The sequence below is a fragment of the Rhinoraja longicauda genome, chromosome 16, assembly GCF_053455715.1.
Source record: "Rhinoraja longicauda isolate Sanriku21f chromosome 16, sRhiLon1.1, whole genome shotgun sequence".
Classification (NCBI taxonomy): Eukaryota; Metazoa; Chordata; class Chondrichthyes; order Rajiformes; family Arhynchobatidae; genus Rhinoraja; species Rhinoraja longicauda.
In genome coordinates this window covers 42,341,338-42,355,993 of record NC_135968.1, presented here as the reverse complement: position 1 = coordinate 42,355,993, position 14,656 = coordinate 42,341,338, and the positions used below count along the sequence as shown (strand labels likewise).

The window sequence follows — 14,656 nt, the reverse complement described above, 5'->3', positions numbered from 1 at the left end:
TTAATCTGCAATTTGAGAAGGAGAAGGTTAAATCGGAAGTGTCAGTGTTGCTGTTGAACAAAGAGGACTATGAAGGCATGAGAGAGGAGCTGGCCAAGCTAGACTGGAAAGGGATCCTAGCAGGATTGACGGTGGAACAGCAAAGGCAGGAATTTCTGAGCATAATCTGGAAGACGCAGGATCATTTCATTCCAAAAAGGAAGAAAGATTCTAAGGGGAGTAGGAGGTAACTGTAAAAGGATGCCACTCGTAGGCAGAGTCTTTTACTATATAAGTTTATTAATGACACTACACATACATTATGCCCTAGCTGTCCGTGGTCATCACTGGCACTAGAGAGCGAGCTGGAGGTGGGGAAGTTACAATTATACCAGAGACAATGGGGAGTGGTTAGTAGTGGTGAGGTCACTATGTTAAAGGAACATGCACTGATCTACATCCTTCCTCTTGGAAACAAAGTGACCACGGCTCATGCGCTAGGCTCAAACTACAAGCAGACTACTCGTACACACCGTACCGGACAGGCGGCCTGACCACTCTCCCAGAGCGGGTGCGCAACCCACCATCCCCTCCGGTCGAAGGAGCAGCATGAACGGGTGCGGGTACAGAGGCTGGGGAACCAGGGGAAGGAGGAGGACTGGGAAGCGATGCACGCGCAGGCGAGGGAGGGGAAGGTTGCTGGGGCGACTGCGGATGTACCGGAGCAGGAGGCACATCAGGCACCGCGGACTGGACGGGAGGTGAATACGGGATCGCGGGAGGCGGTGCAGGCTCGTTTACCAGCATCAGGTGCTGGCGGGTACGACGGTACACGGTGCCCTCGTAGTTGACCAGGTACGACCGTGGAGAGTCAGCATTGCCGACGACCACGGCCAGCCGGTGGTGACCGGAGGTCGACTCCATCCGGACAACCTGGCCAGCGAACAAAGGTGGAAGGGGACGGGACGACCTGTCAAAGGAGCGCTTCTGAATGAGCTGCTTTTCAGTGATGCGCTCCCTGACAGCGGCAGGGCTCCGAGCCGTGGGTTGCAGGGATTGCTGGGAGACGGGGATAGGGGGTCTAGTGGTGCGGGACATGAGGCGCTGGGCAGGTGAACCGAGCGCGGGGTCCCGGGAGATGTTGCGGAGGTTGAGGAGGGCAAGGTACAAGTCCGAACTGTGCAGAGTCTTTTACTATATAAGTTTATTAATGACACTACACATACATTATGCCCTAGCTGTCCGTGGTCATCACTGGCACTAGAGAGCGAGCTGGAGGTGGGGAAGTTACAATTATACCAGAGACAATGGGGAGTGGTTAGTAGTGGTGAGGTCACTATGTTAAAGGAACATGCACTGATCTACAGTAACCGTGGCTGACAAGGGAAGTTAGGGATGGAATAAAACTAAAAGAAAAGATGTATAACACAGCAAAGAGTAGCCGGAGGCCAGAGGATTGGGAAACTTTCATAGGACAACAGAAGGTAACAAAACGGGCAATACGGGCTGAAAAGATGAAGTACGAGGGGAAGCTGGCCAAGAATATAAAGAAGGACAGTAAAAGCTTCTTTAGATATGTTAAGAGAAAAAGAGTAGCAAAGTCAAATGTGGTTCCCTTGAAGGCAGACACGGGTGAAATTATTATGGGTAACATGGAAATGGCAGAAGAGTTGAACAGGTATTTCGGATCTGTCTTCACTAAGGAAGACACAAACAATCTCCCAGATGTACTGGAGGACAGTGGATCTAGGGGGGCAGAGGAACTGAAATAAATTTTTATTAGGCGAGAAATAGTATTGGGTAGACTAATGGGACTGAAGGATGATAAATCCCCTGGGCCTGATGGTCTGCATCCCAGGGTCTTCAGGGAGGTGGCTCTAGAAATAGTGGACGCATTGATGATCATTTTCTATTGTTCAATAGATTCGGGATCAGTTCCTGTGGATTGGAGAATAGCTAATGTTATCCCACTTTTCAAGAAAGGAGCGAGAGAGAAAATGGGGAATTACAGACCAGTTAGCCTGACTTCGGTGGTAGGAAAGATGCTGGAGTCGATTATTAAAGAGGTAATAACGGTGCATTTGGATAGCAGTAAAAGGATAAGCAAGTCAGCATGGATTTATGAAAGGGAAATCATGCTTGACTAATATTCTGGAATTTTTTGAGGATGTGACAAGTAAAATGGATGAAGGGGAGCCAGTGGATGTAGTGTATCTAGACTTTCAGAAAGCCTTTGATAAGGTCCCGCACGGGAGATTGGTGACCAAAATTAGAGCGCATGGTATTAGGGGTACGGTGTTGACATGGATAGAAAATTGGTTAGCAGACAGGAAGCAAAGAGTAGGAGTAAACGGGTCCTTTTCAGAATGACAGGCAAGGCTCACTGTTGGGGCCGCAACTGTTTACCATATATATTAATGATTTGGAAGAGGGAATTAGAAGCAACACTAGCAAGTTTGCGGATGACACAAAGCTGGGCGGCAGTGTAAACTGTGAAGAGAATGTTAGGAGGTTGCAGGGTGACCTGAACAGGTTAAGTGAGTGGGCAGATGCGTGGCAGATGCAGTATAATATAGATAAATGTGAGGTTATCCACTTTGGCGGCAGAAACAAGGAGGCAGATTATTATCTCAATGGAGTTAGGTTAGGTAAGGGGGAGGTGCAGCGAGACCTGGGTGGCCTTGTACACCAGTCACTGAAAGTTGGAGTGCTGGTACAGCAGGCAGTGAAGAAAGCTAATTGAACGTTGGCCTTCATAACAAGAGGATTTCAGTACAGGAGTAAAGAGGTTCTTCTGCAGTTGTGTAGGGCCCTGGTAAGACCACATCTGGAGTATTGTGTACAGTTTTCGTCTCCTAATTTGAGGAAGGACATCCTTGTAATTGAGGCAGTGCAGCGTAGGTTCACGAGATTGATCCCTGACATATGAGGAAAGATTGAAAAGACTGGGCTTGTATTCACTGGAGTTTAGAAGGATGAGAGGGGATCTTATAGAAACATATAAAATTATAAAAGGACTGGACAAGCTAGATGCAGGAAAAATGTTCCCAATGTTGGGCGAGTCCAGAACCAAGGGCCACAGTCTTAGAATAAAGGGGAGGCCATTTAAAACCGAGGTGACAAAAAACTTTTTCACCCAGAGAGTTGTGAATTTGTGGAATTCTCTGCCACAGAAGGCAGTGGAGGCCAATTCACTGGATGGATTTAAGAGAGAGTTAGATAGAGCTCTAGGGGCTAGTGGAATCAAGGGATATGGGGAGAAGGCAGGCACGGGTTACTGATTGGGGACGATCAGCCATGATCACAATGAATGGCGGTGCTGGCTCGAAGGGCTGAATGGCCTCTTCCTGCACCTATTTTCTATGTTTCTATGTTTTTCTATGTTTCTATCTACTCACCCCACCGACTCCTTACGGCAGCAGAGGCAGCCACCGAATATGCCGACAGTTTAGCAAGGAACTGCAGATGCTGGTTTAAATCGAAGATAGACACAAAATGCTGGAGTAACTCAGCGGGACAGGTAGCATCTCTGGGAGAAGGAATGGGTGATGTTTCGGGTCGAGACCCTTCTTCAGACTGATCCATCTCTCCCTCCTAACCCCATTCTCCTGCCTTCTCCCCATAACCTCTGACGCCTGTACTAATCAAGAATCTATCTATCTCTGCCTTAAAAATATCCACTGACTTGGCCTTAAAGATACTAGAGGAGCAAGATAGACCACTCGACCCTAAAGACCGTAGTATGTCAAGGCGCCATTTTAGTAGGCAGAAACTTGCAGAAACATTTTAAAAGAAAAATAACAAAAATCTGTGAGTTGATAGATGAGATATATTCTGCATTTATATGGTATCATCACACATACTGTTCCCCCAAAACACCGATTACACTGCGAGAGGCATAGAAAACGGCGGGTTTTGCTTACTAAAATGGCAGACGTCACACTCCTTTGCCTACTACACTTCAGTATAGGCGATTTCAACGGAGTGATTTATCTTGCTCCTCTAGTATCTTTGCTTGGCTTCTACAGGTTTCTGTGGCAAAGAATTCCACAGATTCATCACCCTCGGACTGGAGAAATTCCTCCTCATCTCCTTCCGAAAAGAACGTCCTTTAATTCTGAAGCTATGACCTCCAGTCCTAGACTCTCCCACTAGTGGAAACATCCTCTCCACATCCACTCTATCCAAGCCTTTCACTATTCTGTACGTTTCAATGAGGTCCCCCCTCATTCTTCTCAGTTCATAGTATTTATAATCGCAGCTGGGATGTGTTGGGGAATGGACTGTCGGGTGGGGATGGGGGTTGGAGATTGTTGGAAGGCCACTAGGTTAAAACCCTCCATTGCCCTCGACCAATTTATTGAAAATAAAACTTAAACTAATGGAAAATAACTGAAGGAGGTCTCTGGGATGACTCCATGGTCATGAGTGGAACATAAAACAAGTCTTATATTATTGCACAGTAAGTGTCAGTGTCAGCATAGCACCAAATGATATCACACAGTCGACAGTCTGTACAGTTAATCCTCTGTTACTTCATTCACATGATATGGGCGTCACTGACGGGACCAATGATTATCACTCATCCCTACCTGCCCTGAATAGAATTACCAGCCAGGCCATTTGAGAAGGCAATTATAAGACAAAAGGTGCAGGAGTAGGCCATTCGGCCCTTCGAGCCAGCACCACCATTCAATGTGATCATGGCTGATCATACTCAATCAGTACCCCATTCCTGCCTTCTCCCCATACCCCCTGACTCCGCTATCCTTAAGAGCTCTATCTAGCTCTCTCTTGAATGCATTCAGAGAATTGGCCTCCACTGCCTTCTGAGGCAGAGAATTCCACAGATTTACAACTCTCTGACTGAAAACGTTTTTCCTCATCTCAGTTCTAAATGGCCTACCCCTTATTCTTAAACTGTGACCCCTTGTTCTGGACTCCCCCAACATTGGGAACATGTTTCCTGCCTCTAAAGTGTCCAACCCCTTAATAATCTTATACGTTTCGAGCTATCCTTAAGAGCTCAATAAGTGAGCTGCATTGGTGAGTAGGAAGCTGGACGATTAGTAAACTAGATCAACTTCTCTCAAGATATGTCCAGGAAGTCCCCAGCTTACAACTGGATTCCATTCCAGAGGACTGTTCGTAACCCAAACTGTTCACACGTCAGGAATGAACCTAAGCAGAGTGTGGGAGAGGGTCACAGAAGCAGCTGTAAGAGGGCGTGCGATGTGCGGTAAGGGCAGCTGTCAGCCAACTTCACTGACTCAATGAAGATCGACACAAAGTGCTGCAGTAACTCAACGGGACAGACAGCATCTCCGGAGAGAAGGAATGGGAGATGCTGCCTGACCTGCTGAGTTACTCCAGCATTTTGTGTCTATCTTCGGTGTCAACTAGCACCTGCAGTTGCTTCCTAAACATTTCACTGACTCAGTGAGTGAGCGAGTGAGTCTGCTCAGTGTTTAGTTTAGTTTAGAGATACAGTGCAGAAACACGCCCTTCGGCACACCGAGTCCGCAACGACCGATGATCCCCGCACATTAACGCCACCCTTCACACACGTGGGACAATTTTACATTCACACCAAGGCAATCAACCAACAAACCTGTACGTCTTTGGAGCGTGGGAGGAAATCGAAGATCTCGGCGGAAATCAACAAGGTCACGGGGAGAACGTACAAACTCCGTACAGACAGCGCCCGTAGTCAGGATCGAACCCAGGTCTCTGCGCGCTGCAAGGCAGCAACTCTACCACTACACCACCATGCCACCTTCCACCAGTGTTCCCAGTTCTATTCAACCTAATGGTTGCAACTTGGTGGGGGAGCGGGGGAGGGGGGAATGGAGGGGGGAATGGAGGGGGGTGGGGTTGGGGGGAACACAAGCAGAAATTCCTCATTCCCACCTGGTGGGAGATGCGTGGATCCCCGGTACAGCTGGTAAATTCATCCCCATCCATTCTGTGCTTTCAAAAATACTCATTCGTTTGTGTAGGGCACCTGTGTTTTTTTTCCCCATAAAAATCTTATAGTAGCATTAATTATTATTGGAACTAAATTCCTCGTCTGCTAATTGTCAGAGCTGTATTAGATCAAAATCAATATTGTGATCCTCTGGATTACTTATCTAGTATTTTAATTTAGTTTAGTTTAGAGATACAGCGCAGAGACAGGCCCTTCGGCCTACCCGAGTCTGCACTGACCAGGGATCCACGTACATTAACACTATCCCACACACACTAGGGACAATTTACACATACACCAAGCCAATTACCCTACAAACCCGTACGTCTTTGGAGTGTGGGAGGAAACCGAAGAATTCGGAGAAAACCCATGCAGGTCACGGGGAGAACGGACAAACTCCGTACAGACAGCACCCGCAGTTCGGATTGAACCTGGGTCTCCGGCGCTGCAAGCGTTGTAAGGCAGCAACTCTACCTCTGTGCCACCGTGCCGCCCATTTTAACAATGATCGTACATACAGTATCCTTTATGCTATTTCCATCATTACACTGTGTACCTCTTTCTATTGTATTCTTGACCATTGTTGGCAGGGGGAGACCGTTGCAATACTTGTAGTGATCCACCAGAAATTAAAGCTGAGATTTCTATAACTGGCACGTACAAATATACACAAATGCTGGAGTAACTCAGAGAGTCAGGCAGCATCCCTGGAGTACCTGGAAAGATGGTGTTTCGGATCAGAACCTTTCTTTAGACTGATCAGACTGAAGAAGGGTTCCGACCCAAATCCCTCACCTGCCCATGTTCTCCAGAGATGCTGCCTGACCCTCTGAGTTACTCCAGCACCCTTGTGTCCATCTTTAGTATAAAGTGGCCTCTGCAGTTCCTTGTTATTATGTACAACTCTAATTGTTTTGTGAGAATGAAGTAAATAGAAATACCTGCAGAACGGAATTCCTCAGAAAAATTAAAACCTCTCGGCTGTCAATTCCTCGATTTATAAGATACTCGTTACATATCTGTAAAAATGAAAAGGCATCAGTGTTAGAGTTACTGCTGTTTCAGTTTATGCACATTCTCCGGGAATTGTGATTCACAGCAAGCAATAATGTTTCTCGTTATAAAATTAATGGTAGTTTATTTTTCTTGGCAGGTTATTCTCTGTAAGTTAATTGAAAGAGCTACACGTAAAGTGAGAGAGCAAGACATTAAGTGATCAGTAATTGCCATAATTATTTAGGACATCTTGGACAGACTTTTTGTATGAAATATGACAATAGACATAATCCATTCGGCCCTTCGAGCCAGCACCGCCGTTCAATGTGATCATGGCTGATCATTCACAATCAGTACCCCGTTCCTGCCTTCCCCCCATACCCCCTGACTCCGCTATCCTTAAGAGGTCTATGTAACTCTTAAGAATATAACCTTAAGAATATTCCAACCTCAATAAACGGACGAGCCCAAGGTAGCATATAAACGCGTGATTGCAGATCCATTCCTGTGACTAGCACACTTACTCCAGCATTTTGTGCCTCTCTTCGGTTTAAACTAGCATCTGCAGTTCGTTCCCACACATAAAGGGCCGTGTGGCTTGGGCGCCATCTTGGATCTTAGACTAGAGACTATTCATGGACTACAGCTCTGCTTTTAACACCATTATCCCAACCAAACTCATCACCAAACTCGCTGAATGTGGAGTCAGTACTCCCCGCTGCAACTAGATCCTCGACTTCCTGACCAACGGACCATAATCAGTGAGGATAGGGAACAAATCATCCTCCACGATACTCCGCAACACTGGTGCTCCGCAAGGATGCGTTCTCAGCCCCCTTCTTTACTTCGTACACCCACAACTGGGCAGCCACGTACAAATCTAATTCAATTTACAAATTCATTGTGGGCCGGATATCAAATAAAGATGAGTCAGAGGGCAGGAAGGAGATTGAGAATCTTGTGTCCTGGTGTCGAGACAGCAACCTTTCTCTCAGTGTCAGTAAGACAAAGGAGATAGTGATCGATTTCAGGAAGCAAAGTGATACACATACGCCAGTTCGCATTGATGGTTGAAAGCTTCAAATTCCTAAGATCTAGCAACCTCCCCTGGACCACTAGGGTTGCCAATTGGCCCGTATTAGCCGGGACATCCCGTAATTTAGGCTAAATTGATTTGTCCCGTACAGGACCGCCCTTGTCCCTTATTAGGCCTGGGGGGCGCTGTAGGCCCGGACACTGTAGGCCTGGACACTGTAGGCCCGGGGATCGCTGTAGGCCCGGACACTGTAGGCCACGAGGACCGGGCGCCACCTAACGGAGGTTGCGTAGCAACCCACCTCCCAGCCCGGGCGGCCGCCATTGGTGCAGCGGGAGCACATGGCCGCTGGCTGAGTGAGGTCACGTGGGGCGCGGGGCGGTGACATCACCTTTTGTCCCTTTATTTGGGAGTGAGGAAGTTGGCAACCCTATGGACCACCCAGATTGAAGCAATGGCCAAGAAAGCACATCAGTGCCTCTACCTCCATAGAAAGCTTAGCATGTCCCCAACAACTCTCACCAACTTCTACTGATAAGTCCAAGAAAGCATTTTATCGGAGTGCATCACAGTTTGGTTTGGGGAACAGCTCCATCCAAGACCGCAAGAAATTACAGAGAATTGTGGACGCAGCCCAGACCATCACACAAATCGTTCCATTGACACTTCACGCTGCCTCGGCAAGGCCAGCAGCATAATCGATGATGAGTCACACACCGGCCACTCCCACTTCTCCCCTCTCCCATCAAGTGTGAAAATGCACATCTCCAGATTCAGGGACAGTTTCATCTGAACGGCTATCAGGCAACTGAACCAACCTACCAACATTGAGAGAACAATCCTGAGCTACTATTTTCCTCATAGGACATGCTCAGACTGTCTTTGATCAGTCTTTACTGGACTTTATCTTCCACTAAACATTATTCACATTACACCCTTTATCATGGACTGTGGATGGCTCGATTGTAATCATGTATTGGCTTTCCGTTGACTGGTTAGGCATCAAAGCTTTTCCCTGTACCTCCGTACACGTGACAATAAACTAAACTGAACATATAAATACAAATCAAAATCTGTGCTATAAATAGTTTTTTTCATTTTGGAATAGCACAAAAATAAGCTGGACACCTAAGGTTCAAAGACCTCTTTCTCATTTTCGACATTAGATCGATCCTTTAAATTATTGTGTTATGCCACTTGACCCGGATCATATGTAATAACTCAATTATTAGCAGTCTGAAAACCAGTTAATTTGGTGTGATGCTGCTCCTGCTGAGAAATGGGTGGGAAATATCTACATTTTTCAACATATCAGAAAATAGATTTATCTTCAACTATATTATATCTATATGTAATAATGACTAATACTTTACTGAATTGTTATTAATAATATAAGGTCATAGACGTTGGGAGGCCATTTTGCAGTTGGATAAGACGTTGGTGAGACTGCGTTTAGAGTATTGTGTTCAGTTCTGGGCACCACGTTATAGGGTGGCACGGTGGCGCAGTGGTAGAGTTGCTGCCTTACAGCGAATGCAGCGCCTGAGACTCAGGGTAGATCCTGACTACAGGCGCCGTCTGTACGGAGTTTGTACGTTCTCCTCGTGACCTGCATGGGTTTTCTCCGAGATCTTCGGTTTCCTCCCACACTCCAAAAAAGTACAGGTATGTAGGTTAATTGACTGAGTAAAATGTAAAATTTGTGCCTAGTGTGTGTAGGATAGTGTTAATGTGCAGGGATCGCTGGGTGGCGCGGACTCGGTGGGCCGAAGGGCCTGTTTTCGCGCTGTATCTCTAAATCTAAATCTAAAATATATTGTCAAGCTTGAAAGGGTTCAGAGAAGATTTGCGCAGCCAAGACTTAAGAGTCTCAGTTGTAGGGAGAGGTTGAATACGCAGTGTCTCTATTCCTTGGAGTGCAGGAGGATGAGGGATGATGTTATAGAGGTGTATAAAATCATGAGAGGAATAGATCGGGTAGATGCACAGAATCGCAGAATAGGGGAATCGAGGACCAGAGGACAAAGGTTCAAGGTGAAGGGGAAAAGATTTAACAGGAATCGGAGGGGTAACTTTTTCACACAATGGGTGGTGGGTGTATGGAACAAGCTGCCAGAGGAGGTAGTTGAGGCTGGGACCATCTCAACATTTAAGAAACAGTTAGACAGGTACATGGATAGGACAAGTTTGGAGGGAAATGGACCAAACGCAGGCAGGTGGGACTAGTGTAGCTGGGACATGTTGGCCGGTATGGCGAGTTGGGCCGAAGGGCATGTTTCCACACTGTATCACTCTATGACTCTAGTGATCAGTCTGAAGAAGGGTCTCGACCCGAAATGTCACCCATTCCTTTTCTCCAGAGATGCTGCCTGACCTGCTGAGTTACTCCAGCATTTTGTGTCTATCTTCAATTTAAACCAGCATCTGCAGTTCTTTCCTACACAAACAGTAAGGTGATAGCGATCAGGTTTTAAGTGAATATATTATGCATATCAAAATGATATACATTATTCATTAATGGATTATTCTTGATTGCCCCTAAAGTTTAAACAATACTCTAAGTGCTGACAGAGTGTGGAAGATAATGTAAGAAAATAACTACAGATTCTGGTACAAATCGAAGATATTTATTCACAAAATGCTGGAGTAACTCAGCAGGTCAGGCAGCATCTCAGGAGAGAAGGAATGGGCGATGTTTCGGGTCGAGACCCTTCTTCAGACCCGAAATGTCGCCCATTCCTTCTCTCCTGAGATGCTGCCTGACCTGCTGAGTTACTCCAGCATTTTGTGAATAAATACCATCGAGTGTGGAAGATAGATCACAATTGGAAATGGAGATCGATGGTGGTTCAGAGCCACAATAAACGTTTTATTACCAATGCACAGCATGGAATGACATACAATGAAATGGTTTTAAAATATACATGTTGTGCTGGAGGAACTTATTTTTAATAGTAATTAAGAGATAACTGATGTTATTCACAGAAAAACAATCAACAGGGACTGTGTGAACTGACAGATGTACCTTGAGTGCCTCAGTAATTGAAGGTCTTTCTGCGGAAGTCCTCTTTGCCATATCCAGCAGCAGCTTCTTGAGATTTTTGGACAAGGGTAACTTTTGATTCATTGGAGCATTGAATTTAGCCGCTGTCCACAAAATGGCCGCAACTCCATAAACACAGACCTGTTGAGAAAATACAAATACAAATAACCTTTATCGTCATTCAAAAATAAATCTGAATGAAATGTCGTTGCCATGCAGTCATGACAGTAAAGAGCATAAGTCACACAATTACATAAGCATAACATAGACAACCATCACAGTGACTCCTCCAGGCTCTCCCTCACTGTGATGGAAGGCAAAGAAAAGTCTTATCTCCTCTTTCGTTCTTCTCGCGGTCAGACAGTCAGACTGCTGCTTCTAGGCGATCATGGCTCCCGATTTTTGAAGCCCCCGCCTGGCGATGGAAGGTCCCACGGCCGAGCTGCGTGGGGCGATGGAGAGCGCAAGCCTCCGCCGGGCGATGGAAGGTCCCACGGCCGAGCTGCGTGGGGCGATGGAGAGCGCAAGCCTCCGCCGGGCGATGGAAAGTCCCGCGGCCGAGCCGCGTGGGGCGATGGAGAGCGCAAGCCTCCGCCGGGCGATGGAAGGTCCCACGGCCGAGCTGCGTGGGGCGATGGAGAGCGCAAGCCTCCGCCGGGCGATGGAAAGTCCCGCGGCCGAGCCGCGCATATTTCAATTCAATAAAATCTACAAAATACCCCATAAGATTTAACAGTGAAATTTCCCCAATTTAATGAACAAACCTTTTCAGTGATAACTCCATGCTTAACAAATTCTGGTGCTAGGTAGAATGAATCCAGATTACCTAAAGGACAAGAACGCACATCAGTAAACCAAAGCCCAGAGTTGCTGTTCACAATTGCTATTTTTTAATTTATTTTATCAGAACAAAAAAAATTGATAAAACAAAGCCTTACCATTGTTCACTGATGATACAAACAGAACTTCTCCACTGGGATCTACGTATGCAGACTCGAGACAGAGGTATTCTATAAAATATATATTTTTAAAATGACCAAACTGTTACCAACAATTGTTCCCTGCAGTTGACCAACTTACAAGGCTAACCTAATTCATTCACTGGCCATTTCACACAATAGGAATGAAGTCATGAGTACACACTTACCATTGAGCTTGTGAAACGTCTACTTATACAGTTGAAATGGCGAGGGTGGTGTTTTATCGATGCTACCGTAAACATATCAAATACATCATTTTAATTGAATTTTAAATGCTGGAGCACCTTGGCAAGCAAATGAATAGATGAAGAGAGAATAAAATGAAGATCGAAAGGAATGACGATATAGCTCTTCGGGCTAACTGAATCAGGGAATATGGGGAGAAAGCAGGAACGGGGTACTAATTTTGAATGATCAGCCATGATCATATTGAATGGCGGCGCTGGCTCGAAGGGCCGAATGGCCTACTCTTGCACCTATTTTCTGTATTTCTATGCTTCTACATGCAGGAAGAAACTTCTGTACGTTGGGAGAGGGAGAAATCAAGGGTTGAATCACCTCAACCATTCAGGTTGCTGTCTTCACATCATGACCACCACCAGCTTGGGCAGTGCCCTTCCTTTCATGTGTTAGCAATGGTGGTACTTGATTGTACCTACTTGGATACTCATGGAGGAGTTCAAATGCCACAGTGGAAATGCAGGCAGTAAAATGAATCTCCAAACCATGTAGCTTCCTTATCCATATAGCAATTGTTTATAAATAACAGCACTGTATTTCACTGAAAAATTGTTATAAGGGGAAATGCTCAATTGTAACTGTGAGCAGAAAGCTGTTTGAGAACAATTTTATTCTTTCTCTGCTTTGTTACTTACAACTGTTTAAAATCAAACCAAGACATACTGTTTGCACGGTGGCGCAGCGGTAGAGTTGCTGCCTTACAGCGAATGCAGCACCGGAGACTCAGGTTCGATCCTGACTACGGGCGCCGTCTGTACGGAGTTTGTACGTTCTCCCCGTGACCCGCGTGGGTTTTCTCCGAGATCTTCGGTTTCCTCCCACACTCCAAAGATGTACAGGCATGTAGGTTAATTGACTGGGTAAATGTAAAAATTGTCCCCAGTGTGTGCAGGATAGTGTTAATGTGCGGGGATCGCTGGGCGGCGCGGACTCGGTGGGCCGAAGGGCCTGTTTCCGGGCTGTATCTCTAAATCTAAATCTACATATGGCAAGGGAATTATTAAATGGGATGTTTTTCAATCTCTTAAGTGACATGAAATAATGTACCTAAATAATTGAGATGATATTTATTCTTCAGTGAACGGATAGAGTCCGTGATCAGCTACTTTAGACTGAAGCTCAAAATAGTTATTGAACTGGAATATGTGTATAATTATGGATGCCAAGCTTTGAATTTGCTACTTTCAGAAGGAAGTACATATCTCATTCTGGTAATAAATCGGACAAAGAATTTGTTTACATTTAACGATGGCAGTTGCTGTGGCCTGACAAAAGTCCGAGTTTCTAACACCCCGTGGGCTTTACAGTCATTAATTCCTTCTCCTATCTACATTAGTTTTTCCACCTTTTATTCCCAACGTGTTGACGCACTCTGAAGAGAAACTGTGCTGATAACAGGTAACTACTGATATCTCAAAATTAAAAATGTCTTCATATTTATGCCCCGTGGATTTCAGCAGATTGTCCAAATTTAGATGACTCACATCTCTAATTTTCCAGAAAAAGGGTTGGCCCAATAATCGGGAAAAAAAACCTGCAGACGCTGGTTTAAATCGAAGGTAGACACAAAATGCTGGAGTAACTCAACGGGTCAGGCAGCATCTCGGGAGAGAAGGAATGGGTGACGTTTCGGGTCGAGACCCTTCTTCAGACTGAAGAAGGGTCTCGACCTGAAACGTCACCCATTCCTTCTCTCCTGAGATGCTGCCTGACCCGCTGAGTTACTCCAGCATTTTGTGTCTGGCCAATAATCAGGATGGGATATTTTCTTCTCTGTTCACAGCAACTGTGCTGACTAAGATTGATTAACAATAAATAGGCCAACGATTTTCTAGTCTGATCCACGAGGATTAACATTGCACAGCAATCAACTGTAATAAGCTTCTCGGAGTCTTTGCAGTTCACGTTTGCACAATATGTTAGTAAGTCTCTTTCAACGATATCAATAATATTTGTTACCAAGTCTAGTCACCTACTGGTTACTGGTCGCCTAATATAACAATGGCACTCAAATGTACTGTAGTACCACACGGCAGCACGGTGGCATAGCAGTAGAGCGACTGCTTTACAGTGCCAGAGATCCTGACTACAGGTGCTTGTCTGTACAGAGTTTGTACGTTCTCCCCGTGACCACGTGGGTTTTCTCCGAGATCTTCAGTTTCCTCCCACACTCCAAAGACGTACAGGTATGTAGGTTAATTGGCTTGGTAGAAATGTAAAATTGTCCCTAGTGCGTGTAGGCTAGTGTTAATGTGCGTGGATCGCTGGTCGGTGATCACTGGAGAGACAGCCCTGCTTGCGACTGCGGATATCCAGACCAGACCATCCCACACATGGTGAATGACTGCTCACTGAGGCTTTTCCCTGGTGGCATCAAGGCCATCCACCCAGCAAATGCTGCTGCCCTGGCCTGG

General features: G+C 45.9%; 1 protein-coding gene across 3 annotated transcripts in view; it reads right to left on the bottom strand.

Moving 5' to 3' along the window:
- The window catches only part of kndc1 (kinase non-catalytic C-lobe domain containing 1), a 197,380-nt gene that overhangs the window by 83,924 nt on the left and 98,800 nt on the right, over positions 1 to 14,656 (bottom strand). For all 3 annotated transcript variants that reach the window (XM_078413701.1, XM_078413703.1, XM_078413702.1), the window contains exons 8-11: positions 11,961 to 12,032; positions 11,787 to 11,848; positions 11,005 to 11,163; positions 6,889 to 6,966 (exon numbers count right to left, since the gene is read on the bottom strand). In XM_078413701.1, the coding sequence (XP_078269827.1) occupies positions 6,889 to 6,966; positions 11,005 to 11,163; positions 11,787 to 11,848; positions 11,961 to 12,032 (371 nt within the window). The remainder of the gene's footprint in view (positions 1 to 6,888; positions 6,967 to 11,004; positions 11,164 to 11,786; positions 11,849 to 11,960; positions 12,033 to 14,656) is intronic.